Here is a 27,947-nt window from a genome sequence, read left to right as displayed (position 1 = left end):
AATCATGGTGGAGGAAGGGGCAACATGTTCAGCGGGGTACAGGAAGCTGCCATTGTAAACTTGGTTTTGGAAAAATAATGAAATCAGATTGCGAGAAATTCAAAGCTACATCATCCAAGACAACGCCATATTCAACATCGTTCAACGACTCAGTCTGTCCACGTTGGCTCAGATTCTCAAGCGAAACCAAATCAGACTGAAACAACTTTATAAGGGGCCTTTTGAGAGAAACTCTAAAAGAAACAAAGAGCTCAGAGGAGCGTATGTGCATGTAAGTATAATATTGACTGCAGCACACTACATGCATTGTTTCCCAGTGTACTGGATAACACTACATTGAATGATTTTTGTTCTTTGTTTTCAGTGGACTGGAAATGAATGTTCATGCAATCCCAGATGAGTTCGTCTTCTTGGATGAGACTGGGTTCAACCGAGCAAAGAGGAAGAAACGCCATTGGTCACAGAGCCATTATAGATGCTCCTGGCCAAAGTGGTGGGAAAAACCAACTGTGCGCTTCCATCTACAATACGTGTCTTCCACCGTCATGCCAACCTTCATCATACAACACAGCCCATATTCTCACATTTCTGGACAGACTCCACAAGGTTTCTCATACCACCAGAACGCATGAATGATGCAGACCATCAAAGAAACCGGTACATTGTAGTATGGCACAATGTGAGCGTCCATCATGCAGCCCCAGTCCATAATTGGTTTGCTGACCACCCACATGCCATACCGGCTTCCACCATGCCATTTCTGAACCCCATAGAAGAGTTCTTTTCAGCATGGCAGTGGAAGGTATTCGACCGGCAGCCCTACGTGCGCATGCCTATAGTGGAGGCTATAGAAGAGGGATGTGATGAAACTAATGTAGATGCGATTCAGGGATGGATAAGGCACTCAAGGCTCTTCCCTTGACGAAGGGAAGATGGTGCCTGTGATGTGGACGAGATGTTGTGGCCAAACCCAGCTGTGTGGGAAGATGCTGCCCAATTATTTTTCTCTCATCTTTTTTGTTTCTATGTATTTTCTTTTTTCAGTTTACTGTTTTTTGTGAGCATATTTTTATTCCAGCCAACGTAAATATATCTGCTGTGCATATGTTGCACTGACTTCTCAAAACATAAATGCATGTGTGTGTGTATCTTCAAATATTTTTGCGCATGTGAACAATCTGAAGAATTTTCTACAATTTCAACTTGTAGCAGGGCGAGTGCTACGGGGGCCCGACCGACAGGACAGAGAGGACACGGAGTTTCAGTGCACAACCACTTTTATTCAATAACACCCAGGACACGTGCTTCAGCTTCAGCAGCCTCTCCAACAGCAGCCCAGAGCTCCTGTGCAGCCATGCCCTATGAAAGCAGGCAGGGTGGAGAGGTTGATGGGACACACCTGTGACCCATCACCTGAGTGGCTGCTGCTCCTCCACCCTGCCACACAACTATTTTAGTATTATGCCATTTTTATGCCGGGCTTTTCATTATTTCCAACAGTTTGTAGTCGTATAGACAAAAATCTGGTAATAAGAAGTGTGTGTGCATAAGTTCTTGATGATTCTATGTGTAGTTTTGGTTGCAGTCAGTAGGGGAACATATCAGAACTGGGCCAGGGGACGGGGCTTATGACCGGGCCCTTTGCAGCCTGGAGCCAGTTAAATAGCACTAACATCGTCTCCCGTTCGTCCGGACCACTTCACTTTTGGAGGCTCATCCCTTTTCAAGGTGCTTTTAGTTTCATTCTGACACCATGTTACGTTACTCTAAGCTTAACTATCTTAAAATAACAAGATAGAGAGAGTGACTTGCTCTTAACCGTTTACTTCAACGTCCTTAGCAACAGTAACCAATGACAACACATCCGGGTCCCTACATACTAACCACCAGTCCTCTGATTGGCTGAGACATAACCAGGTTTATACTGTAACAGGTTGGATTAACTTTACACAACAACAAAGTCCATAGCCTAATAAAAGGAACACATTTCAGACACAAATTCATCGCATTTGTAGGAGTTCAGCACCACGGATAGCCACCAGATCACTCTGAAATCACCATCTGACATCCACTTCAACTAATGACAGTAGTGTAGTAAAATTGGCACGGCGGCCCATAAATTCACATACAAGTTCAATTTCAATTTGAAGTATTTTGGCCTACTCACCACTACTTGAAGGTACTTGGCGAGCCCTGCGCTCCGTGAACTCGCCCGGGGGCCCGGGGATGAAATGCTGCTAAACATCAGGTTCATCTCCCACAGGAGGAGGATTAGGGCGAACAAAATATGCCTCTAGCTTGGGCAATTTGGCTTTTTCTTGCTCCCTTTTTTCTTTTTCTTTGCGTTTTATCACTCCACTTTTGTGTTTATAATTCCCGCTCATGTTTAGGCTGTAGGATTACTGTGCCCTGTTGACAAGTGATCGATGTGACGTATCGATGTGACGCTGTTGATGATGAACGATTTTACCCAAAATACATTTGGAGATTATACTTAACAATACATTAGTTGCAATTTTTGTTTAATCTCAGCACAACATATCATACAATGCATTATACCTAATATGAACCAAGTGGTGCCACAAAAAAAATTTAATTAATCTCGCAGGGCCGCGGGGCCTGCGGCCCGGGGCCCAACGGGGCCCCGGGCCGGGGGAGTACCACCCCCCCCAGCTCCCCCTGAAGCCCCGTCCGTGGTTGCAGTGCTTAATTTTGCAGGAAATATTTGGGATATTTTGCAGTCTCTCTGTGTGGTTTTGTGAATTGTGTGAAGTATTTTGATAAACCCTCCCTCTAGGTTGTGTTATTACATATTCCAACACAAAGTCAATAAAGACGGAGCTCCTATAAACTATTGGCCGGTCTCAGCTTTTTACTGCTCTCGGACCTGAATACGGCAACGTGACTGCACCTCTTTAACCCCGGAGGTTTTGATGGATCCACTGTGGATACTTGTGGTCAAACAGCAGGGATGATGAGAAGCACTGACAGAAAATGAAAAGGAGAGAGTCGACAGCTTTACGTAGTCTTTGCCACAATCATCCATAAATCATTTGATTGGCCACTTTTGACACCGTGAAAAGCAAATTCCTGAATGGGTCATATAAACTGATGATGTATAGGCAGCATATGCTACGGGTGTGAGGGTTTGCATTTAAGTTCAATCTTTACCGTTAACTGACCAGCATGTGTGTGACAACATTATGAAAACACGGAAAAGCCCTTGCTGTTTCTCAGATTCAGCAAAATTTCTTTAGCCTTTCTTTTTTGATCACAGCAGTTTTTTTGTCAAGTTAGTAGCTTTTCTTCTGTCATGATCAGTGATGGATATTTGTTTAAACAATATTATGTCATACGGCGGTAAAACATTTTTCAAACGATGAGAACTGGCTGAGATCCCCACAAACAGGGACTGTGCTCGTTTCAGGATCTCTTCCCTCGGCTTACATGACATCATCTCCATTTTCTGCAACTGAGATGAAAGAAGGCAAAGAGTCATTGCTGTGGATTTTGGGTATGCGCCACTTTTTCTTTCTCAGGAGTCTTTAAAAACGCTGTTAGTCATCAGTTGACCTCAAGTAAATGAGCGCTCCAACGTTAGGAGTTCAACATTTACAATAAATGCAAGGTAGCAAATGGTGTTTATGACTGTAGCATTCATTAGAATTCGCTTAGATATGAAAATAATAATAATTATTATTATTATCATGATTGCAGCCAGTGTAAGTCTTGGTTTGTGTGGACATCTGGCCCAAAGCCCTTGCAGATGCTTCTATTTTTGATGTGTTCCCAAAGTGCCTAATGCCTACGCACATACTGAGTAACACATTATTAGAACCACTGGACTTTGGGGAACGTGTCCAGAGAGATCATCTGGTGCATTGAGAAACAGCCATGTAAGGTTTAAAATGCCATGTCGCGATGATAATAAATCACAGGTGCAGAAAAAGGGCATAATCTACTTTGCGAATGTCCCTCATCCCTCCTACCCCTGTCAACGTTGACACATTTTAGATTTGTGCTGTGAACAGAGTTTACTATTATCAAGAGACCTCCACATTGCCAAATGATTGCAGGCTCATGTGCTGGAATATCTCCTCAGTTAATGACAAACATGTTAAATTCACATGGTCTCATAATCACAGGCAGAGCAGGCAATTATCACAAATCACTGGATGTCACAATGTAACGTGGTTCCTTCATGGAAACAGAACAGGAGCGCTGCAGTTGCAGTTTAACCCTCGAAACAGAAACGTTGATTAAAAGAAAATTTGTTGTTATAAGATGCTGAAGTAGTACTGTCGGTCAAAGGTTGTCGGTGGGAACATTTGCTGTCTGGACCGTTGTGGGAAGAAAGAAGGATTGAAATGTTTCATTGTGGATAAAGTTACTTTGCAGTTTTAGTGCCGCAGCTTTTCAGCCAATGATGATTTTATATCAGGAGCAGGTCAATCCAACTCTACGCTCTCCTCCGGGATCACCTCCAATCTGAAATCGCTTTATGTCTCTAACTTTTTATTCCACACCTGAATACTGTCTTAACTCGGTTTAATCTGCAATAAATCATGTTTACTGTGGCTTGATTGCTTTCCCCTGTTGTGGTTTGGAACTGTGATGTCACGGTACTCTGAATATCTGAAATGCACGTGAAATCCCATGTTCACAACCTTAGGTGGCTCAAAATAAAGAGACGTGGTTGTTGTTATTTCAAAGTCTTTGAAGAGTAGTCACACTCAATATGTTTGCTTTGAAGAAGACAAACAGAAACAAGGAAAATATTGTAGATCTTTTAATAATTAAGATTTAATTTGCACCTATGATACAAGCAGATTTTAAGGATTTCTTTCTATTTACTAGTTTCAAGGATTTCAAGGATCACTGTATTCTGAAAAAAAAAATGATATGCCCTCAATGCCCTTTAAGGTTAAACTATAGTATAGTAGAGCTGTGGGTATGTTTTTTCTCAAGCTAACTCTGTAATAAAATGGTCTGGAGGTCTGGATTGAATTTTTCCCACTTCAGCTGAAGCATTTGATAAGTTTGCCAAATGCCTGCAGTATTGTTTTTCATTGTGTCATTCTCAAAAGAAAACTGGCAAACGGAAAGAGCAGCAGGGTGATGTCAATAATCTGGTCCTGATGAGTTCAAACCCATGGTGCATCTCAGATCCTGCAACATGATGTCACAGCAGATTTATTAAGGCTCGAGTAAGTTTTAATATCACGGGTGAACTTTACAACTAATAAGACAAGTTTGCTGTTGAGCTAGCATACGTTTGAGCTTTTTAGACTTCCCGCAACAAGCAATAATTTTACAGACCACAGATGTTGCTGGAACAGGTGCGTGGAAAGTTGTTCATAGTTAATGGGCAAAGATGAATGAATAACAGAGTTTTGGGAAATATCTCTTAACATTTAATGAGAAGTAAGGCCAGCCAGAGAGGAAACTTGGACATTTAAGAAAATGATTTATTCTCTTAAAGGCTTAGCAAATATTTTATGATAAATGTGTAAACATTTTCTGAAGTGTCAACATCTGAACATTTCTAGAGCTTAAATATTTGTGTCTCAAACCAAAGCAAAGACTTGTACTACTTCTACTAACCTGAATGATCGATTGCTGTGATGCTCTGCTTTCTGTTCTCACCAAGAGGAGCAGACGTCAGCAACAGCTGCTGCAAACGCACCCACGCAACTGATGTCTAAGACAAGAAAGAGAGCTTTATAATTGATTTTAAGGCTCTTTTATTGGTTTATGAAACTTTTAATGATCCTGGTTCTCCCTGTTGATCAGATTTACCACAATGAACTCTCCAGACCTGTCAGGTCTACTACAGGAAGCCTCTTCATCTTAGAGTACAATTATCTAATGTTTTTAGTGGGCTTTTTATAATTTCATTTTCAAGTATGGCACATCTTTGCTGATCAGCCTTCCTGCACAGCTGAGAGAATAATACTAATACTAATACTAATAATAATAATAATAATAATGATGATTATTATTATTGTTTCTTTTTTTATCTAGGGCCTACTTATATTCAATTAACTGTACATTTATTTAATTTTTTGCTAAATGGCACATCTGTTGCTTGTATTTATGAATTGTAAATTAAGTATATATCTTTATTATATTTCATTTTTTTATGTTATTTTATGCTAACTTGTGGTCCTAGATAATAGTGGCAAGTGCCACTCCTGCGTTTTGGGGGTCTATGCCCTATGAGGGTGCTATTCTTTATCACCGGAAGATCGTAAATGCAAAGCCTGCTGGGATTTGAGTCAATATGGAAGTTCCTTTGTTTCCAACCATGCGGTCAACATTAAGAAATTAAGGCTGTGCTCAGAGTTGGGCCTCAGAATAAAAATCGTCCCATGTTCAACACAGGACTATGGCCCAACAACTGCTATGCTGGCGACACTCAACTCTACATCACCACCAAAACCATGGTTTCAGCTATTCTCTCGACATTCACCAACTGCCTCACCAACATAAAAACCTGGATAAAGCACAACTTCCTCAAACACAACAGCAATAAAACTGAAATTGTAATCTTATAATCGTCCCCACCTCCCAGAACATCCCACTCTGCATCGATGGCCACTCTATCACTCCCTCTCCGCTGGTCAGAAACCTTGGCATCTACTCCTTCAAGTCACACATAAACCACGTCCCCAAAACATCCCTCTTCCACCTCCGGAACATAGCACGCCTTCGACCCGATATCTCTACTGGTCTGCCCTCCACTGCCCTGCAATATGTTTAAAAGGCTGCTGCCTGACTGCTCACTCCCCCTGCAGAGAACACATCACACCCATCCTCCATCAACTTCACTGGCTTCCCGTAAAACAACACATATATTTCAAGATCTTCCTCGCAACCTACAAAGCCTTAAACAACCTTGCCCCTTCATACTTGACAAATCTCCTCCATCGCCCCATTTAACCCCACTGAACACGCTACACTGATGCCGACACCCTCACCTCCATCACCAGGACCAAATACAGGACCGTAGTCGACAGAGCCTTTCCCATGTGCCCTACCCTCTGGAACTCCATTCGTAGCTGTGTTTCATTACCTACATCTCAAAACCCATCTCTTCAATATCACTTACAACACCTGACGAATCATTTTCCACCCTTTGAGTATCTGTATGTGTTTGTATGCATGTATGTACTGTATTTATTGTACATGTGTATCCTCCTTGCTTTGCGTTTCTGTAAAGCGTCATTGGGTACCCAGAAAAGCGCCTTTTTAAAACATAATCATCATTATTATTATCATTATTATCTCTGAGGGATAAATGCATAACTGGAAATCTGCATGTTTTTTTTTGTAATTTTCTTCTGTTTTTTAGGTTTTTTTTTCTACCTGGATACCCAAGCCCAAGAAACTTTAGAATTGATGCTGATTTTTCATGTATAGCTACATCCTTCTCAGCTTCTTCACAGCAGTGCGTTCTGCTTCTGCGTAAGCTCAAAGACAAGCTGTTGGACAAGCGTACCATACTGACACAAGGCTCGTGCTCGTCATATGAATGTATGTTAATTTGTCCAGCGAGACGCAGTATTTCTTAATTATTATTAATCTTGAAATACAGCTAAAAACTGAACATATTGCAGCTGTGGACTGGTCTCAGTGCTGATTTATATGCGATTTACTGTACTTTAAGGTTGCTGCTTCAATCATACTCCACATACCCGACCGCAAGTCTGCTAGTTTTCAAATATTAATGCCACAGACTGTCGTGGAAGCTTTATTTTACTACATCGTCCAAGTTAAACAGCTCTGGGTTGTGATCTTATCAGTGGAGGACTGAATCAAGCATATGTTGGCTTCACAGTGCAGACCTAAGAGCACTAGCTTCAGATGTCAAAACTCACACCCAAGACATGCCTTTAGGGTGTTTATCCAGCAGATTGGAGGCATGTTTCTGAGTAGCATTAACATAAATTAAAGAAAATGAAATCACTTTGTTTTCTCTTGGTAAACTGAGCCGTGTTTTGACTGACGGGACAATTAAACTGTGGTTTACGCTGCGGTTTCCGCTCGAGACAAGGGTTTACGCTCACGACATGGGTTTAGTTTGGGTTGTTGCACATTTTGAGAAAAAATGACATTTTTTCAAACATGTGATGTCAAGAGGTCATAGAAAAAAATATTTGAAACAGAAGCAGTATCCTTGTAAGTTTTAGATAGGCACACAGTTTTCACATTGTTAACAAAAGAGTGAAAAAAGATTGAAATATTTAAATACAGCATTCGGCAAACAAAGATTTGGTTCCGTTCCCTCAGACAGGCCTGCATCAAGAACCGTCACTCATCAATAACTGATATAACCACATAGTCAATATGCTTCAAACCTTTGTCAAGAACTAAAATGCATTTAACTTCTCAGGGCTCAGAAAAATGTAATTGTCTAAATGTGATACAGTAGACAGAAGACAAAAGGATTATCACTCTTCTTAGCACCAAATGCAAAACACCAGGCTGATGGTCTCATTCTTACCTTCATGTTGTACCATATATTTTTGATGGATGTATCGGGGTCTTTCATCAGATTTGATCCCTAAAAAACCTCTGAGTTTGTGTGCAAATGTGGTTTATGAACCCTAAAACATCTACGTTGGGCCTAAGGTGCTGAGCTGGGACTGAGTCTATGTGTGAATTGTAACCGTATCCAGTGTCCATAACTTGTGAAATCAAAAAATGTGTGTATTTGTATTACAGTATTTCATTAAGATATCTTAAATTACTGAGGTTATTTGCTGTGACACAACCCGTTATGGCTCAGGCTTAGACACCAAGTTATCATCTAAAGCACCTGTTGGTTATTTATTGCAATCAAACAGAAAGTGACATATTATGACATCACTTAGTGATGATCAGGCTCACTCTGCAGGATGCTGGTCGAGGAAAACATGAAAAACGCCAGAAATCCTGTGAAACATGCAGGAGGAAAAACTAATTGTGCTTTCTGGGATGAAATGTGATACGATGATCTATGGACTCGAGGGAATCTCTGGAGATGTGTTTTTTTCTCACTGCCTTCAAGGGAACATTGATTTGTAGATTGTTCAGTCAAAACAGGTTTACAAGTAGAGGTGAAAGAGGTTAAATCAAAACTGATGACACAAGGCTTTAGTGGTGGCTAAGTTGTATTTTAAACTATCAATGACTTAATATAAAGAGAAAAGTCCCACAAACTGAATGCAAATCTTTTTGGGAAGACTACTTTTACTCTTCATAATCCCAGCTGTCATCCTTTAGCCTCGTCTATGTTCTCGTGACCCATTTCAGGGGTCTCGGCTCCCAGTTTGGGAGCCAGTGAATTATGATCCATTCTACAAGATCAGTCAGACAACAGTTTTGAACATTTAATGCTGACCAGCGTTTCCAAATGTATTCCAAACTGTATTTATGAATGCTGTTAGAAACAGGCAGCCACTGTTTTCAGTCTGGCCAGTAAACAGCAGCAGGTTAAACCAGAAACACCCAACAATGTTTAATTAAGACATTTTATTTGTGTCTTCTTTACTAGCCCAACAGTCGCGATCTGACGATGACACTAAACCTTTCTCCCTTGATGTAGCTTCTCAAGGCAGCTAGTCCAGCGGAGCTTTAAAGGCCAGTTTTCCTGGTTCTGAACTGCTTTCTTCACATTTGGTTGTCGTCTGCTGGAGGGTTGCACCACAAATTGAATCTAATTTAGTTTGAATTGCTGTACATGAGGCATTTTTCAAAACGATGTCTTAAAAAGAACCCGGCTTCTCGCTCAGTTTTGATCCGTGATGTAGTAGACGTATTCTGACTTATCTGCCCTCCCTTTTAGATGAGGAACAGGAGGATTTCTTTTTCTTTTTGGCTCTCTGAACCGCCATATTTGCACAATACAGTTTATCACACGTTTCCACATCACATGGTAAAGTTCAGAAATTTTATTTTTTTTCAGCAACACTGTGCTACACATTTTCACAGCTAGGTATAAAACTGTCCAGTACAAACAAAGCTTTTACAGATTTTAATGCAAACACTTTTGCAGATAGTCCCAGTTATCCATGCTGTTACAATACGAGTGGGTATGATGCGCTCATTTCTGTCGTTTACCCTGGATAATAGTACAGAGACTACAGAGAGTCTGAAGTTCACAAAGGGAGAACAAGCATTGTGTGCAAGACGTGACGGAGCGTCGTTGGGTTGAGAGAAGGCACAACCGGTAAGATGAACAGAAATTGCCCTCAGTTTTGAACTATTCATATAGTAAACTGAATAAATATGGGGGTATGTTCCAATCTTTTGTTGAGAGTATTTCTTTAAATCTTTTGTGTTTTCCTGCTCCTATATTGTACTGCTCTTTCTAAAAGCTTTGCTTTCACACTCAACAAGTTTCTGCTTGCTTGCCAATCCCCTCTGCTTCACCTCAGAATGTGTTTCTGCACTTGTACGCGTGCAGAGGTCCTGCTCTGACTGCACTGGGTCCGCCTCAGTCAGGTTTCTTCTTTGTATTCTAAAGGGCTTCGATTTCTGTTAATCAAACTTTGAAAAAAAAACATTTAAATAAAAAAAAAATAAATAAAAAAATCCAGCCAGGTACAAAGTTGACATCCCTTGCTCTTTATGTGGTGTGTTTGTTTTTTCTTTCACGGCACCAGAGTGCAGAAACCCAGTTTTGAGGGAGGCAGGTACAATATCTGAGTCTTGAAACAAAACACAACAATAATAACGAACACTGTAAAATGATTAGAAATAGGGACAAATAAGATAAACGGCTAAATCTGGGCCAATGTGTTTCTTTGTGTGTGTGTGCAATTATATGAGTCCAATCCTGCTTTATGGTGTAGACTATGTACAGGTAGGCACACACAGAGTCACGTTTTTTACTTGTTTGACCTCATTTTCTTAATTGTCCATGTTGAATCAGCCCTTTGAACAAAAACACACACACACACACACACACACACACACACTGCATTATCACTGACGGTAACCAGAAAGTGCACGGGTGCATGTCAGCCAGTTTGAGTCTCTACGCTGGATGTGGCACTAAATGATGGGGGGTTTCTGCGGAGCAAAGGCCGTCTTGAATGCAGTGAGTGGTGATGTGTGTACATCGTTAATGCACACACACGTGCACATACCAGAGAGGGGAGCTTGTGGGGCCCCAAGTCAGTGCCAGGTGGTGCATGTTTAACGTGCCTCTTTGACATTTATTAGATTATCTTGTGTGGTGCTTTTCAAACCTGCTTTCCATATTTGTGATTTCTGAAAAGTGCAGACAGATAAACACGTGTAGCTTGCGGTTGTCTTCACATGACAATGTTTCCGAGGGATTTGGGGTACGTTAAAGTATTTCCAACAGCGGATTGTTCATCTGATCAAACATTTTCAGCACTGGCACATCAAATGAGTTCTATTTTGGGGTTAACAGCTAACTTATTATCTGTTTCACAAACTTTCATGCTTCCAAACCACCAAAGTCTCTTTAAACTGAACTAAAATTTAGCAATTTAACTAAACTAATTCCCTTTGGACAATTTAGGTAATGCATTTACTAAAATTTCTCCTCCCTTAGATGAAAAGATTGAGGCTACTTGCATATCTGGGCATTAAATACGGAGCTAAAGCGACTGCTTCATACACAAAAATAAAAAAATAAAATTAGACTTTGCAAGGCAGGAGAGTTTCCAGCAAGCAAATTTCTGGTCGATGTGAAACAGACCCCCCTCTCAGACATAGTAGTGCATAATTGAATCCATTAACAATCCACAGGTTTATTCTACACATATGCCCTCCTGGTCTGCTGTGCAGCAGCGCTAGCAGCAGCAGCAGCACTCCTCTCTCCTGGCTGTTGAACATCGACATGCCTTTCCTGGAGGAGGTCACATATGGCTCCAATCGCTCCATGCCGGTTTCATTTCATTTTAATTTTCAACACAGAACACTGCCAAACGGCTCTGCTAGTAGGAGATGTCATCTGTCGCCCTTTTGACCACGTTAGCGTGGGGGCGAAGACTACACGACTCCGGCTTAAGCTCGATAAATAACAAACAGAGTAAAAAAAAAAACAACAAACAAACAAGACAAAGAAAACTCAAACATTTCAAACAGTTCTTGACATGAAAGCAAATGGGTGCAATTCCCCCGCGGGTCAAGCCGATCTCCAGTTTTTCAGCTAAATTTATGTCCTTGCTAAAAGCAGGATCAGACGTAAGCCTAGCCTGACTTTGTTCCTCTGACCCCACCTTTAGGGTCAGAGGGAAGATTAAAGAGGTTTGGGCTCCAGAGTGGTCTGGATTTCAAATTACTCCATTTAAAGGACCATTTGGAGCGCAACACGCCTACATGGCAGCACATAAAGCATATAGGGGGTGGGGTTGGATGTATTTGTGTTTGGATGTGAGATGCAGTCCGTTGCAAAGGCCTCACTTGGCTGTTAAAGACGTGTGAAAACAACTGTTAGCTATTAACAGGTCATAAAACAACTTTTCATCCATGCTCAATGTAAATGTTTGATTGTGCAACTAGCCGTGTCTTTTTTTTTTCTTTCTTTTTTTTTTACAGGTTTATTTTTATCTAAATATACAGTCATGGGGTTCTCGTGTCTGTTGTTTGCAGCTTGGTTGCTTGACTGATTCTCAAAGTAAAACAATGCAGCGTCACAGGTTAGACGGGAAAAACGAGACAGATAGAACTGCATGCCATCATCAGCCGCTCGCCGTCCTTTTGTCTTCAGAAGCTGGGCTCATTCTTACAGGCATTTACGGGACTCATCCCCCTCAGTCCTTCTTCTTTTCTCTTGCAGACTCTTGTTGGATACGAGCTCGCTCCTCCTCCCACTGTTTGTTACAGTATCTGGTCAGAAGAAACTAGAGGAATTGCATAAAATCCACAGTTCTAGTGTGACAAGGCAATGGTCTGCAGTTAGACCAAGTGGTTTTAGGTCCAGTCAATATAAAATACATAGGAATAACTTTAAAAATCACCACAGGTCATCATTTTCTAAGTCTCATCGTCAGCCATACATATGTACAGTTCTCTCATGGCACGCTTAGAAAAGGTATAATCCACTTTTTTTTCAGTTTTTTTTTGCTTTGGTTTGATCATGAGGCGTTCTTCTACTACCGTTAGACAGTCTTTGTTGCATCTTCGATGCAGAAGATTGACGTGTACATTCTTTGGTTCGGAATCCAAGGCTCTGGTTGTTAACAGAGGAGATACGTTGAATGTTATGAGTTAATATAGGACGCCGTTAGCAGACTATACAATTATTAGTGTCATCAATCGGAAGGTCTTGAAGGATTTTCCACGGGTTTGCTTCGCTTTTTCTGTAATCCAAATAGCAAATTCTTTCCTGGAGGATCGGCAGTGAATCAGTCCTCACATTTGTGATTGCACATGTATCTCCGTAGGATCTTGCTCTTGATGATTAGTTTTTGTGTTTTTTTCTATCTGAATGGAGAGTTGGAGACAAGACAACTCCATCTCTCTTTGCTTCCCTTTCACCACACCGTCTTGCAGCGTTCATCACTCAAACACATTTAAAACTCAACCCCCTCCATCCTTCAATGTATCTGTCCAAGCAAACATTGAGGATCCTAGACCCAGGCTCGCAGTCTCTCTCCCAGCCAACGGACTTCGAATAGGCCGCTCAGGTCTCAGTGTTCTCCATCCCATCGGTTTATCCACCCATAGTCTCTCTGCTCCGTCGCCTCTCGTCTTTTCTTCTCAGAGGTCCAGACGAAAGGCGCCAAAGTAACTGGAGGAATCGTCGGCGTTCACCATGGTGGGAGAAGATACGGAGACGAAGAGCTCGTCGCCGGCCCGCAGTTCAAACAGGCCGCCCTGGTAGACGGAGTGTAGGGCGTACTCGGCATCCGGAGCCCAGCATTTGGTTCCCACACCCTTCAGGAGCTACAAGAACAGGACGGAGGAGAAAAGTGAAGGTGAGGACGACATTACATTTTCCATATTGGGTTGGTTAGTGTTAAAAAGGGATGCTGCACCTGTATGGGGCTTGGGTAGGAGGTTTTCTTGTAGACACATTGCACCAACTGGTGGCTGACGCTGCGCTGGTCTGCGTCACTAGCCGCTGGGGAAGGATAACGGAAATAAACCTGGAAGAGAATAGAACAATGACTATGGCATATGCTGCATTATCTGGTCTAATTGGACAAGATTGAACTAAATTACATGAGTTTTGTAACTTGAGGGTATTGTTACCTGCGAGTACAGATAGTAGCGCCCATCCTGAGGCACCCGCAGCTTCCCGTTAGTCAGCGTCATGTTGTGCAGATGGGCCCCGAAGCTCTGATTGGCCCATGAGCGCACCACATGACGACAGGACTGGTGGAGCCCCGGTGTGGGGATCGGGTAGGGAGCAAACCCTGCTGGGGAAGGCAAGAAAAAAGGGGGATATTGACCAATTATAACAATTCCTCTGCAGGGTGAGAGCAGGGAACGAGCCACCGAGTAGGGGTGGGTATTGGGAAGGACCTCACGATACGATACACATCACGATACTTGAGCCACGATACGATACACATTGCGATATCCCGATTATGCGATATCCCGATTATTATATTCTACATAGTTCACCGAAAAATTTAAAAATGCATTACACATCTTAAAATCCAAGTTGTATATATGTACATCAGATGATAGTGATGGATCTTAAAATCCGAGTTGCACGTTCATCAGATTATAGTGACAATTCATGGGACAAACTGAGTCAAAACAATGTTTTATTATAACTATACAAGCTAAAGTTACAACTTATTTGTATATGTTTTTCATATTATTTACATCATATGAAATTAACATTAAATTTAGTATGAGGTTGCTTTAATTATGTGGCAAATGATAATAAACACAAGAAAGATGGTACTAAAACCAAGGACAGGCACAGTGATCAGTCAGTATAGATATAAATCCATAAATAAATAAACCTCTGTCCATTATTTTTCATTTTTTAAGGAAAAAAACCTGAGCTCAGTGCAGGGCCCTCCCAGGGTTGGTAGAGAGTGGCAATGCCCTGGACTGTCACTTAGGTAGGAGCACTGGGTGATATAATGGGAAAAAAATCGGGGATAAAAAATATATAAAAAAAAAAAATCGATATTCAAATTTTTAATATCGATATTGAATCGGCTGGAAAAGTATTGCGATCTATTGCCATATCGATATTTTTGCCCATTCCTACCACCGAGCCAATGAAAGCTGAACAACCGCGAAAACTGACAAGATTGCAGGACAGAAAACAGAAGCAGTGATGAAACACAGTAAGAGCGGTCCTCTTGCACTAGTTTGCAAGCTCCTTAGGCAACAAGATGCAAATATTCCCTGAAGTTTCAGGATTGCTGAGAACTCTGAAAATGCTGACTGGGTGGCATTTAATTAGTATTTCACACCACCTGCGCTACGAAAATGTGTCAATTTTCATAATTTTGCTCTTGAAAGCTGACTGACGTTATTGTTTCTGCTGTTACACTGTTACAGTAAAATGCTAGGAAAAAGTTCTACTTTTGACATAAGTTAAATTCTTGGCTCAACCAAACGACTGAAAACGTTGCTTCTTTTAGGACCGGACCTATAAATTTGCCACGTCCTGTTTACCAGCCTTTGTTCTGTGGATGAACAGCTGCGTGATGCGTTCAGTCCTTCTTCTTCTGGCATTTAAAGAATGTGTTGCAGCAGCTGCTGAGGGTGCACGGTTTAGATGGCCTAACCAGAAAACCAGCGCCAAGGCAGGCCGCTGGAGACGAGCCCTCCAACTGTACATGCTTACGTGCACACAGCCCGCATGTGCACACTGCAGAGGAAAGTAGGACCCAACAATAGAGGCTGCAGTAAATAAAAGAGCACATTCTGCCCACGGTGTTACATAAAGGACTTCAGGAACTTTAAAAATTCCTTCTGTGCTGTAATGTGCTTGTGTCATGCTTGCTTCCTGTACGTGTGTTTCTATATGTGTGCGTGTGTGTGTGTGTGTGGTAGCTGGTCCCACAGCGAGGCTAGCATGTGCTTCAGACTTGTAAAACAGCAGTTTACTTAAATATCTACAAGTAGAAGTCAAACTGTCTCTCACTTCTGTGCATCCTTATGAGAAATCCAGGCCGAATGTGTGAACCTCACCCTCTCTTCCTCCTTCCTTTCCTCGCGCGCACACACACTTCTGAGGTTCCCTGCCCTTTGTCAGCTCAGTGAGAATAACATCAGGCAGCCTTTGCCAGATTGTCAACACCCTTCGCCTCGCACGCCAGTTTCAGATGAAACAATGCGAAAGTCTGGATAGCACTCACGAGGACAGACTCTCTCCAGCTCTAATTCCCTTGTTTTACAGCACACGTACACTCCCTCGTATGATGTCTTCATAAATGTCTCTTTTACTGCCACACACAATCACAGATTGAGCCTTTGGGTGAAGGGAAGGTTTTGGAAACCAAGGAGCGTTACTTATAGGAACAGATGGATGAAGGCACGGAGGATATTTCCTAAACAACCACCGGAGACTGTAAATGTGGTGACCACACCTTCCTGTGGAGATGGTGAACACAGGTTATCTAAGACTTTTGGCTTCGACATCTTCTTCTGTGTTGGTTTTAAGTGCCTCGGTACGAAAAGGTTGAGCTGTCGTCCGAGATGGGGATTTATACCAGCTTTATCAAATCCTGACCAAAAATAACGGGTCAGTTGAGCTGTCTGATCCGCCTCCAGGTGGTACCAGATGTTGGCCACCTGTTTTTCAGCTGAAGAGGAGGAGATTGAGCCGTGTTCGATCAGGAGTGCTCCACTATGGGCCGAGCGCTCTCCAAAACTGACTTTATAAGGGATATATATGAATATGACATTTTCCTTCTTATTAGGGATGGGCGGTATGGACTAAAAAATGTATCACGATAATTTCTGGCATTTATCCCGATAACGATAAAAAAAAAAAAAATACTGATTCAACTCCACCTTTTCAACTTTTAAATCTATCTCGCTCTCAGATCCGCCATGTTTGTTACACAAAAACGTCATCAACGGGAATTTATTCTTTCTTTCTTTCTTTCTTTCTTTCTTTCTTTCTTTCTTTCTTTCTTTCTTTCTTTCTTTCTTTCTTTCTTTCCTTCCTTCCTTCCTTCCTTCCTTCCTTCCTTCCTTCCTTCCTTCCTTCCTTCCTTCCTTCCTTCCTTCCTTCCTTCCTTCCTTCCTTCCTTCCTTCCTTCCTCCTGCTCTCTCCTTCCTTCTTTCCTCCTGCTCTCTCCTTCCCTTCCTCTTTTCTCCCTTCCTTCCTTGTTTTTTTCCCTTCCTTCCTTCCTTCCTTCCTTCCTTCCTTCCTTCCTTCCTCCTGCTCTCTCCTTCCTTCTTCCCATCTTCTTTTCTCCCTTCCTTCCTTCTTTCCTCCTGCTCCCTCCCTCCCTCCCTCCCTCCCTCCCTCCCTCCCTCCCTCCCTTCCTTCCTTCCTTCCTTCCTTCCTTCCTTCCTTCCTTCCTTCCTTCCTTCCTTCCTTCCTTCCTCCTGCTCTCTCCTTCCTTCTTCCCATCTTCTTTTCTCCCTTCCTTCCTTCTTTCCTCCTGCTCCCTCCCTCCCTCCCTCCCTCCCTCCCTCCCTCCCTCCCTCCCTTCCTTCCTTCCTTCCTTCCTTCCTTCCTTCCTTCCTTCCTTCCTTCCTTCCTTCCTTCCTTCCTTCCTTCCTTCCTTCCTTCCTTCCTTCCTTCCTTCCTTCCTTCCTTCCTTCCTTCCTTCCTTCCCGTACATTGTGCGTGGATTTAACACAGAACCATAAATCAGCTTTACACAAAAACGTCATCAACGGGAATTTATCATTTTTACCGTGAGATGACAAATTCTTATCGTGAGGAATTTTTTTGACGGTTTAACGTGAACGGTAAAATATCGCCCATTCCTACTTCTTATCTTTTTTTTTTTTTTTTAACGTATGAATGCCACTTATCTGTAATACTTTCACGAAAAATACTTCTGGGTTACAGTACAACAGCTCCATTTTCGACCATATCTTTACTGCTCTGTTCAAAGGAGCTGGTTTAAGGAAGTGGAGCAACCAACTCATCTCAACTCCACCCCCTTTTCCCTACAAGTTGTACCACAACTAGAAATGTGATACTGCACCTTTATCCACTTCCCGGAGGTTTGCAGTACCACAACTGGATAATACGGCCCCGATCTTGGTTTATCGTCGTCGCAATTCCTTGCAAATCTGAATGGTCGCCCGCAGAAACGTAAGACGGGTTTGTTGATTTTCAATTGGTACTCATTCCAAACACAAAACTAAACAGGGCAGCAGTGGCTCTCAGCTGGTCTGGGATCAGGACCCACCATCACCCCTTAATGACAAGCCGTGAGCTAAATCACGGAAGATTTTCAAGTTCTCAAATGTATTTAATGCAAAGATGGTCCAGATTAAATTAAATGTGCTTTAATGCACAAATGTGAATTTTTTTTTTAAGTACAAAAACTTATTTCCAAAATATAACAGCTTTACATACGAGTTTGACCTTTACCTGAGGCAAAGGTAAACCCACTGAAAATAGGTCCACTTTCCGGGTCCTGAAACACCGATTGAGAATCACTGATCCCGATAACGTATCAAAGAACACGGATAACCGTAGATAAGAGGGAAAAAAAAGGCAGTTCAAAGGATTTTAATGGGATCATTGTGAGTTTGGATGAATGACAGCTGCTCTTGCTTGGAAACTTAAACGCTTTCCTCCTGGTCTGTTTTCCCCCCATTAGAGATAGGAGCGCTAATGCTGTTTGACAGTGTTTGCCCCGCTCAGCAGTGGTTTGTCAGCGCTCCTCCTCTTGCAAAGTAAATCACCGTGCCGTTGGTTCCTTCAGATCAGATGTCGGCACCATTTTAACAGACATTTGTTGGCAAGGAATAAATCCTTTTAGCACCCTTCGTTTTATTAGTCTAAAACATCGTACTGTTGCTTGGCACGTGTGAGACATATGTGATACCCAAGAGATTCTGCAGGTAGTATGTAAAGACCTGCAGGAGGTCTTCACGTAATCCTGTGATTTTTCCCTCTCCTGCTCAGTCTCCTGTGGGGCCTTGTCAGGATGAATATAAAGACATCTCACCTTGAGAGCTGGTGTCTCTGAGAGTCAGGTGTGCAGACGGCCTCTGGGCCATGGAGCTTGTGAACTTGGAGTTGTTGAAAGAGCGTGGCATTGTTCTCGCCTCTGGAGGAGACAGGATGTGAGAACGTTTCAGAAACGGTGCCTGCAGGTGCGTGCACGTGAGTGTGTGTGTGTGCGCATTGGAGAAAAATGCTTACCGATGAAGGTTTGCTTGGAGATGATGTTCTCTGTCACCTGAAAGAAGATTTAAACACACGCGTTAGCAAAAATGTACGTATGAAAAATGATCCTACAGTAGTAACAGCACATGAACTGATGCCCCGCCTGCTTTCACAGAGTTAAAAACACGTGTTTTGAGTCTAAAGCTGCAATAAAATAATTTCATATTGCACGTATAATAGGTTTGTAATGAAAGTCTCAATCCAAATGATGTGTTTGTGAATTCAAGTTTTTTTGTATTCAAAAGTTTTGTTTGCAAATCAAAGAGTTTCAATTGCGCATCTGGAATTTGTGCGAGCTGCTGGGATGAATTTCCTGGGTGGGAACCAGGCTGAAGTATGTTAGATGTTTGTCTGTTGGCCAGTTGCAGTCTCTGAAGTCACAGCTCGGCAACATCCGCGCTTTTCGAACAGAGTTCGTGCGTGAAGCAGACGGCTGCGAGCTGAAGATGGTCGAGGCGATAGCAGTGGGGTAGAAGTGTGGATGAATGACTTTTGTCGCTTTTCCAGTAAAACCTTGATGATGTAACGTGTTACGATCAACGCTGCAGTCGTCTTATCACATAAATCCCGCCTCCTACTCCACTGCGATTGGTCGTGGTACGTTCTGTACCGGTGGAAAAGACTGACCGGGGGGAGTAACCATTTCAACGAGAGACAAATGTTTGCTATATGAATGGATATATACAGCCAGGCTACAGTGGACATTCGTACGTAGCAAATAATTCAGATAAAATCCTGTAAGCAAGGTGAATCAATAAATTTATGAAGAACATTTAAAAAGTTTCAATGATGTCTTTATACAACTATCTGGTGAAGCTCTACAATACAACCATGGGTGCATCAGTGAGCCGTGAACATGTGCTCGAGTGCCTTTCTATCTCTTCAAGCTGCCGACAAGATCAGAGGACCTCACGTCAGGCAGTTTCATCTATCTACTGCCAACAACTGTTTTCTGTTATATAGAGTTATAAAAAGCTTCTCTCCGTGAAATAATTGTGGCATGAATATTTGTTTCAAAGATAATATTATCCTGTTATTATAACAACCGTTTTAAAACTCAAGTAAAGGATTTTTTGGCACGTCTCCCCCGTCAGCCGTGCAACTCAGCTGCGCCCCATCTTCTGCAGGTGCACCAGCTCCGAGGTGCAGGGCGGAGATACAGACGGGGAAGCTGAACTGTTTGATCTGGTTTTGTTGTCTTCACAACATCTGAAAACCTTGCTGAATTTAATATCTTAAGCTTCAGGTGACAGGGTTGTATTAGTAGTTACTTCATACGTGCAAATAAATGCCTCCAAATTAGGGATGGGCGGTATGGACTAAAAAATGTATCACGATAATTTCTGGCATTTATCCCGATAACGATAAAAAAAAAATACCAATACAAAAAGTGTCATCAACGGGAATTTATCTTTCTTTCTTTCTTTCTTTCTTTCTTTCTTTCTTTCTTTCTTTCTTTCTTTCTTTCTTTCTTTCTTTCTTTCTTTCTTTCTTTCTTTCTTTCTTTCTTTCAGGCTCATTCATTTCTTTCTTTCTTTCTTTCTTTCTTTCTTTCTTTCTTTCTTTCTTTCTTTCTTTCTTTCTTTCTTTCTTTCTTTCTTTCTTTCTTTCTTTCTTTCTTTCTTTCTTTCAGGCTCATTTCTTTCTTTCTTTCTTTCTTTCTTTCTTTCTTTCTTTCTTTCTTTCTGGCTCATTTCTTTCTTTCTTTTCTAAATTTATCGTTTTTACCGTGAGATGACAAATTCTTACCGTGGGGAATTTTTTTGACGTTATATCGTGAACGGTAAAATATCGGTAAAAATAAAACGACCCCCGGCCTCTCGTTCCCCTGCATCCATCACCACCAGAACATACTCCAAACTCATATCTCCTCCTCATCGCGTCCCTGGTCTGTTTGTCTTCATCCTCCATCCCCCATGTTGGCATGGAAACGTACACAGATGCAGGTCCTCCCTCTCTCACACGCAACAACTCTGGTCCTGTCACACACTCATATGGTTGCTTCACCGCAGCCTCTTACACTTTGTAAACCAAGCTTTAGTCTGTTTTCTCCACACATTTTCCATTTTTCTGCCTGTCCAATTTGTCTAAACGTCTCCTTCGTCACCCCTTTCATCTTTGTCCTCCTCCAGCAGCTGCCCGCTTTCTAACCCTCTTGGTTACAAAATGGTTCGGACAAAAGCTCAGTTTGCAGTCATGTGGTCGGTCAGCAATCTCAAGTGAGACACTGAACCCCCCCCCCCCCGCTGGTATAATTCCCCCTAATTAAATAGCTGAGAAGCAACAAAATCCCGAACGCGCCTCATTTCGCCTGGGTTTCTGGAGCCGTGGTGTTATTCTTGGCAGCGGGTCAGTTACCTCCTGAACCACAACCCAACCTGCAAATTGGATGTGATCACTCAGGGGGGCTCAGGTGTTGGTCTATGAGAAGTGCCCCGCCCCCGCCCCCGCCCAAGCCCCCAAATGCACGTCTTATAAGTTCCAGTGAGACGTTCGAGTGCATCCCGCATACTCCGCCATGCTGGCTCGCCTCGCGTCCCACATTACGTGCCTGTCTCAGCTTCGCGTTCCTCATTTCCTGAAAGCAGAAAATTATTCCCACATACACACGCACACCTCGAACACATTTACTGAAAGAAAATTGCCAACAGATTTTCTGCCCCGCATGTGGCTGCAGTTGAGAACGTAAAAAAAAAAAAAAAAAAAAGAGCCCCACACAGTTAAGTTCAACACGTCTGCTGCGTTTAAGGTTTAAAAGGTGTGGCGTCCCGACACTCTCACCCCACTTTAACCACTTCACTTCAAAGGTGAACGCCAGTGTCTCGTGCTCGTATAATCCCCCCTCTGCAGCGCTTTCTTTGTTACTGTCTGAACCCGTTTTTTATTTCAGACACACCGGGTGCAGTTAGATAACATCATACCTAGGGCAGAAAGTGTCAAACATGGCTGAGATAGATTGCAGAGACATTTCTAAGAAGTCATAAATCTGAGCGGTTGCTGAAGAGATGCGGTGTTCTGGAGAAATGGTTTCCTGCAGGAGCTTTCTGTTAAAGACTTAAAGTGAATTCAATAGAAACTTCTGTCCGTTCTTTCTTAAGTGTGATGAATTATCTTACTTATTTAAGACAAACAAGACCAAATAGCTGAAGAGAAACCACACAGCTCTCAACTCTTTGTGTTTAAGTTGAGGTAAAAACACAGATGTATCTTTAGAAGTTATGTCACCCAGATGGCAATAAATCTCTCCGATGTGCTAAGATGACAACAATTATAACACTACAGCTGGTGTCAAGGTGATAAATGTACAGTGAAGAAAACGTTCAAGTATATGTATAACCTCAGTCTTAGAGTCAGCTTAAAGTCATTACGCTATCTATTAAATAAATAATTCCTTTAAATGATCCGACTCCTTTCATCTGAGAGATTTTTCCCATTCCGATCCATAAAATAGAAACTTGCAAGGCTTTATTTACATTACCCACAGGCTACAGTTTAGGCAAATGGAAACAAACAACAAAAAAAAACCCCGTAAGAGTTGGGACTGAATGTCATCCTGCTCTCAGATCAACGTGGAAGAGAGAGCCTGAGGAAGTGCAGCTGCAGCGTGTGACGTGGTCCCTCTGCTTCCTCGTGTTTGGTCCCAATTTGATCTTGTGAAGCTTATAAATGTTGACAGATTTGGTTACTCGAGATAACACCAGGATCATTAGAAATAGCAGAGTTACCACCCAGCTAAAGGACAGTCAGTAAGCCCTTCACAAACCTACTGAATCATCTCTATAATAAGGAGCAGCTACTTTAACGTCTGAAGTGGGTATCAAAAAGCAAAGCAAAAAAAACTCCATCATACAGCATTTCCCATTCAGTGAGCTGTTTAGGTTTGAGGGTCAGAGACGAGACATCTGTCTCCCCGGCACTCATCTCCACCCAGCTTCACGTTTTCCTGCATTTGCTGGCCCTCGAAGTGTATAGCATAAAATTGCTAATACGTACATAGCAATTTAAGATTGAGATGTAAAGACTTTTATTTTGACATGCAATCACTCACTTATAGTTGTAGTTCAAGTATATTGCTGCAACCTATTAAGACGTCAAGTTACTGACCTGCTGGCAGCGCTCAGTTTGGAGTTGGAGACAGTTAAGGCTAAAAACCTTTGTGGTATTATTGAATCTGGTCTGGAATTGATAACAGAAGCGATATACAATCAAATCAATTTGATTCTGCACCATCCAGTGGCAGAGGAGTTGCCACAGTGGAGCTTCACAGCCTACACACAAATTTGGCTGCGTGATTTATACCGGATGTCCTTCCGGACTAGGGCTGTTCGATTAATCGATTTTAAATCGTAATCGCGATTATGTAATTAGAACTATGTTAAAACGTGAAAATCGTAAAATCGATTTTGCACTTTTTTTTTTTTTTTTTTTTTAACCTTGTCAGCACACATATTAATGATTGATACCATATTAATGATTGATGGAAATACCTCTCAATACCTGCGACAAGTGCCCCATGGGAGAGGCTCTTTAGTGTAGGAGGGGGCGGTGTAACACCGGGTAGACCGGCTCGTGTTCCTTGCAAAAAACTTGCAAATGTGAACAGCAAATGTAATGAGTGACATTACACATCTCTACCTCCTTCATGGGTTGCATTATTATTTAGCATGCAAAGACCCAGTTTAGTTTAATTAGAAAATGTCTTGTTTTATTTAATTGGAAATATAACTTACTGTATGTTTGCAAGTGCTGATTTGCTGATTTTTTTTTTAGAGATAAAACTTTATATTTTATTATATTTTTTAAAACTTTTTTTCAACTTATTTTACAGAGTTTTGCACTTTATTCATTCATTTTTGGTTTAATAAGAGCAAAGTTTGCACTTAAAGCCCAATGGGGCAAATGTTCAATAAAAAAACAGCATATTTGAAATCATTTCTTTGCCTTTTGTCAATTCACAAAATAATCGTAATCGAAAATCGGATTTTGAGAGAAAAAAATTGAGATTTTATTTTTGGGCAAAATCGAACAGCCCTATTCCGGACACAACCCTGCAAGCACGGAGGAAACAAGCACACGTCACGCTCAAGGGAATCAAACCTTCCGACTGCGAGGCAAGTGCGCTAGCCACCAGGGTGCTCTATGCAGGGTGCTATGCAGAGGTCCCATCTCTGACCACACAGACAACATTAATGTGTCGACTGCTGGTGTAAGACACCTCTAGTGGGACAAGGTGGTATTACAACACATGCTGGACCGCCCCGCTCTTTATCACAGTATTATCAGTTACTAGTTTGTAAGTACAGCAGCTCTATGCGCCGCCATGTGGACGGCTGCGGTATTGCTACATAGGGTGGCTTTAAGACCTCAGGCTATTACAGTAGGTAGTACAGGAAGTAGAGGAAATGGTGCGAATAGTAACAAAAGGACAACGGTTGCCTTTCAAGACAAATATTTTCGTCATTTAATGTGAGTTAAGGGGGCGGGAGGGTTATTTAAACCATTCATAGCTTAAATACTTCCACACAGAAGATCTGGAATCACTGAAGGCCGCTTTAAAAAACAGAAAGATGTATTTAGCGTTACAGTGAAGTTCAATGTCAGTTCATTCCCAGTAAAGCAGCATGCAGTCTCACAGCTGAAGCCCACTGCTTATGTGACTTGATGTGAATGCAAACAAGCTATAATGAACACCAAGCTTTTGTTGCGTGTATCTATCTATGGGCTTTAGGGTGTTTGAAAGTCTCAAAAAAGAAAGAAAAAAACACTTTCCAGCTGGAATTACAACAACAAATATGCCCTGAACGCTCTCCTTTCACTCTGATTAGAACAACACACAAAGACAAAAATAGCAGTTTTTTTTTCTTTAATGTCATAATCTGCTGGGTCAAAAAGCTAAAGAAAGATTCGAGACAGCGAGAGAACAAATTAAAAATTACTGCACAAGCAAAAACAAGGAGTCCAATGAGAATATTGAGAGTGAATACTTATATCGGTAAACATGTTTTTTTGTTGTTGCAGGTATTTACCAGATAACACGCGTTATCTGAGTGAGAAAAGTGGGTCTAGGAAATACAAAAACTAAAGCAGCACAAGCAAAAATCATCTCGTACAAATAGATTAAATATAGCTCTTTCAAGGTGGGGATGGATAGAAATCTATTTCATGTGAACTGTATCAGCAGCAGAGCCAAGCAGTATAGGTTATATTGTATCTACGTCATATTTAAGTCATACAGTATATTTACCTTATATTTGACCAAAGTGAGTGTTATACTTGGTGACATTTAGTTTCATCTGAGGTGTCAACTCTGCACAGTCGATCGGGTACCAGTTTTTTCTGACTGCACGGTCAAACAATCCCCTGAGCAAGTACTGACGGCACCAACTTGTTTGAAGACAGGCTAGGCGACGCGATTCATTTTTTTTCACCTGAGGAAAATAAGAGTGACAGCAAAACTGTGCTGCATTTTTTTTTTTAATGTAGGATATGCAAGCAAAGTATAAGATAGGAGCGAGCATCCTTCTGTGAAAGCACTGTAACTGCGGCGTGAGATGAATGAACGTTGTCACATCTGGGGACATCCGTGGGAATGTGCTTCTGAGGCACAGACAGGCCTAAAACATGTTGGTTTTCTCTTGATGAAAAATGCCAATTCATCGCCAGAATGTCCACCAGGACGTGCATCTTCTGTAAAACTGGCCTAACGTTTCCATGTGCGCGACAATTGCTCCCAGTGGAAAATTTCACACATTCTCCAAGGAGCCATAAATGAAGAAATGTGCTGCAGAAATTCCCTGCATATCTGGATCACATGTAAACTGTCTGGATCTGCAGCAGGAGATAAAGTGAACGTACGGTACACATGGCGGCAGCAGCGAGGGCGGAAAAGCACAAAATGTATTGAGGAAAACAGTTAAAGCTGAGCTGAGTTTACTGCATCAAAAACAGCTGAGGAGGCGGTGCACGAACAGGGAGCATTAACTGTGTCTGAGCACTAAATATATGTGAATTATGTAGACAGCATGGTATACTCAATTTGAAATACTTAATTGGACGACATATTTTCAGACTTTTGAGTCTGCGATCGAAACCACAGCCTTTTCAATCAGTCTTTTTAATTAGCATTATTACTAATAAGCAGTATCAGGATCAATTAGATCAATACCAAACACTGTAAATCAAGACATTTGACTCTCATTACTTTTGTCCCCATATCTTTATGCTTTATGAGACATTTAATCAAAAAGAATTAAAAGTTGACATACTTGCAAATACAGATTATTGATAACTGGGTATCATTCGTAGTCGATCATTCAGTTGATTTGGAGCCTTAGACCTTCATAAGAAAAGTCTTCTTTTCTATATTCCTGGGCATGGTTATATAAACCTGAAGCACTGGCAACATGATGTGGAAGCATCTGTTTCAGATTTCTTTATAATGTTGGACAATCGCTCCCACTGGAAAATTTCACACATTCTCGAAGGAGCCATAAATACATTATCTCTTCCTGCAGAGAAGTCAGAAATCATGTTAAAAGGTGTTGCAACTCTCCTAGCGATCCCCGAAGATGGACAGCTATCGCTTGAGTCCAGTATTGGCATTATGTCAAGCCTTTTTTAGTGAACGGTTATTTAATAATTGCATTTGTAACCTTTTTGTTATCCCCAAAATAGCTCATCTGTAACTTTTTTTAGAATCATGTGAAAAGTAGAAACATGCAGAACAAATGGGGTGAATTTCAGACGCTGGTAGAGTAAAACTCAGAAAGGGGGGGAAAGCAGAGAGCAGAAGATGATGGACAATTATGGGAAATGAGAGAGCAGGAATGAGGTAGAGAAAAAGAAAACACAGACCAGAGTCAGATGTGGACAAGTATAGAAAAAGAACCGAAGGAAGATTGAATGAGAGGACGGAGAGAGGACAGGAGGGGAGTGAAAGACGGACAAGTATGCACACGAAGGAGCGTTTCTTCTGCAGACTCGCAGTAGCTGCAACCCAATACTTTAATATGCTGCTCGACCCTGACAGGCCTCGACTGGAACTGGGTGTGTGTGTGTGTGTGTGTGTGTGTGTGTGTGTGTGTGTGTGTGTGTGTGTGTGTGTGTGTGTGTGTGCGTGTGTGTGGCTACTATGACAAATTCTTATCATCTAATCTGCTCTAACAGACTTCTCATTCCTCACGATCTGAGTGATTATTGTCCAGTTTTGGTGCAGAAAAAAAATCAAACTACAAAAACCAAAAAAGTCTGTCTAAAGAAATAAATTCCAAAAAATAAAATAGGTAAGGATGTTGATACTAATATTCAGGTTTTTGACAAAATGGGCTTTTATGTGTAATTGAAGAAGGAAGGTACAAGTATTTAAAAAATGTTCTTCATTTCAACCTTGGAATTTCTTTGTTATGCTGCATCGGACGAAACTCTTCTGCTTGAGAAACCCATCATTCCAGTACGGGGGTGCTGAAATGTGTGTTAGTTCCCCAATGACTTCAGAACCCACACCCTGGGTGGAGTTTGCATGTTCACCCCGTGTTCCCTTGGGTAGCTAATGTGAGCTACCCTCACAAAAACATGCAACAGTCCTGGGCTATACATGCCCCCTCTGGCCAGCCGGGGCACCAGATGGGGTCGGGAGGAGAAGCCC

The 27,947-nt window shown here is 41.8% G+C and overlaps 1 protein-coding gene across 2 annotated transcripts in view; it reads right to left on the bottom strand.

Moving 5' to 3' along the window:
* Nucleotides 1-9,920: 9,920 nt before the first annotated feature.
* tnfsf10l (TNF superfamily member 10, like) overlaps nt 9,921-27,947 on the bottom strand; it is an 81,345-nt gene continuing 63,318 nt past the window's right edge. The window contains exons 3-7 of one of the 2 annotated variants that reach the window (XM_061709681.1): nt 19,280-19,316; nt 19,083-19,184; nt 14,218-14,381; nt 14,001-14,111; nt 9,921-13,908 (exon numbers count right to left, since the gene is read on the bottom strand). In XM_061709681.1, the coding sequence (XP_061565665.1) occupies nt 13,723-13,908; nt 14,001-14,111; nt 14,218-14,381; nt 19,083-19,184; nt 19,280-19,316 (600 nt within the window). In that variant the 3' untranslated portion in view covers nt 9,921-13,722. Of the gene's footprint in view, nt 13,909-14,000; nt 14,112-14,217; nt 14,385-19,082; nt 19,185-19,279; nt 19,317-27,947 lie in introns of both variants that reach the window. The other variant, XM_061709680.1, reaches the window with a different exon arrangement.

Source organism: Cololabis saira, chromosome 20, assembly GCF_033807715.1.
Source record: "Cololabis saira isolate AMF1-May2022 chromosome 20, fColSai1.1, whole genome shotgun sequence".
Classification (NCBI taxonomy): Eukaryota; Metazoa; Chordata; class Actinopteri; order Beloniformes; family Belonidae; genus Cololabis; species Cololabis saira.
This window is presented reverse-complemented; position numbering and strand designations above follow the sequence as displayed.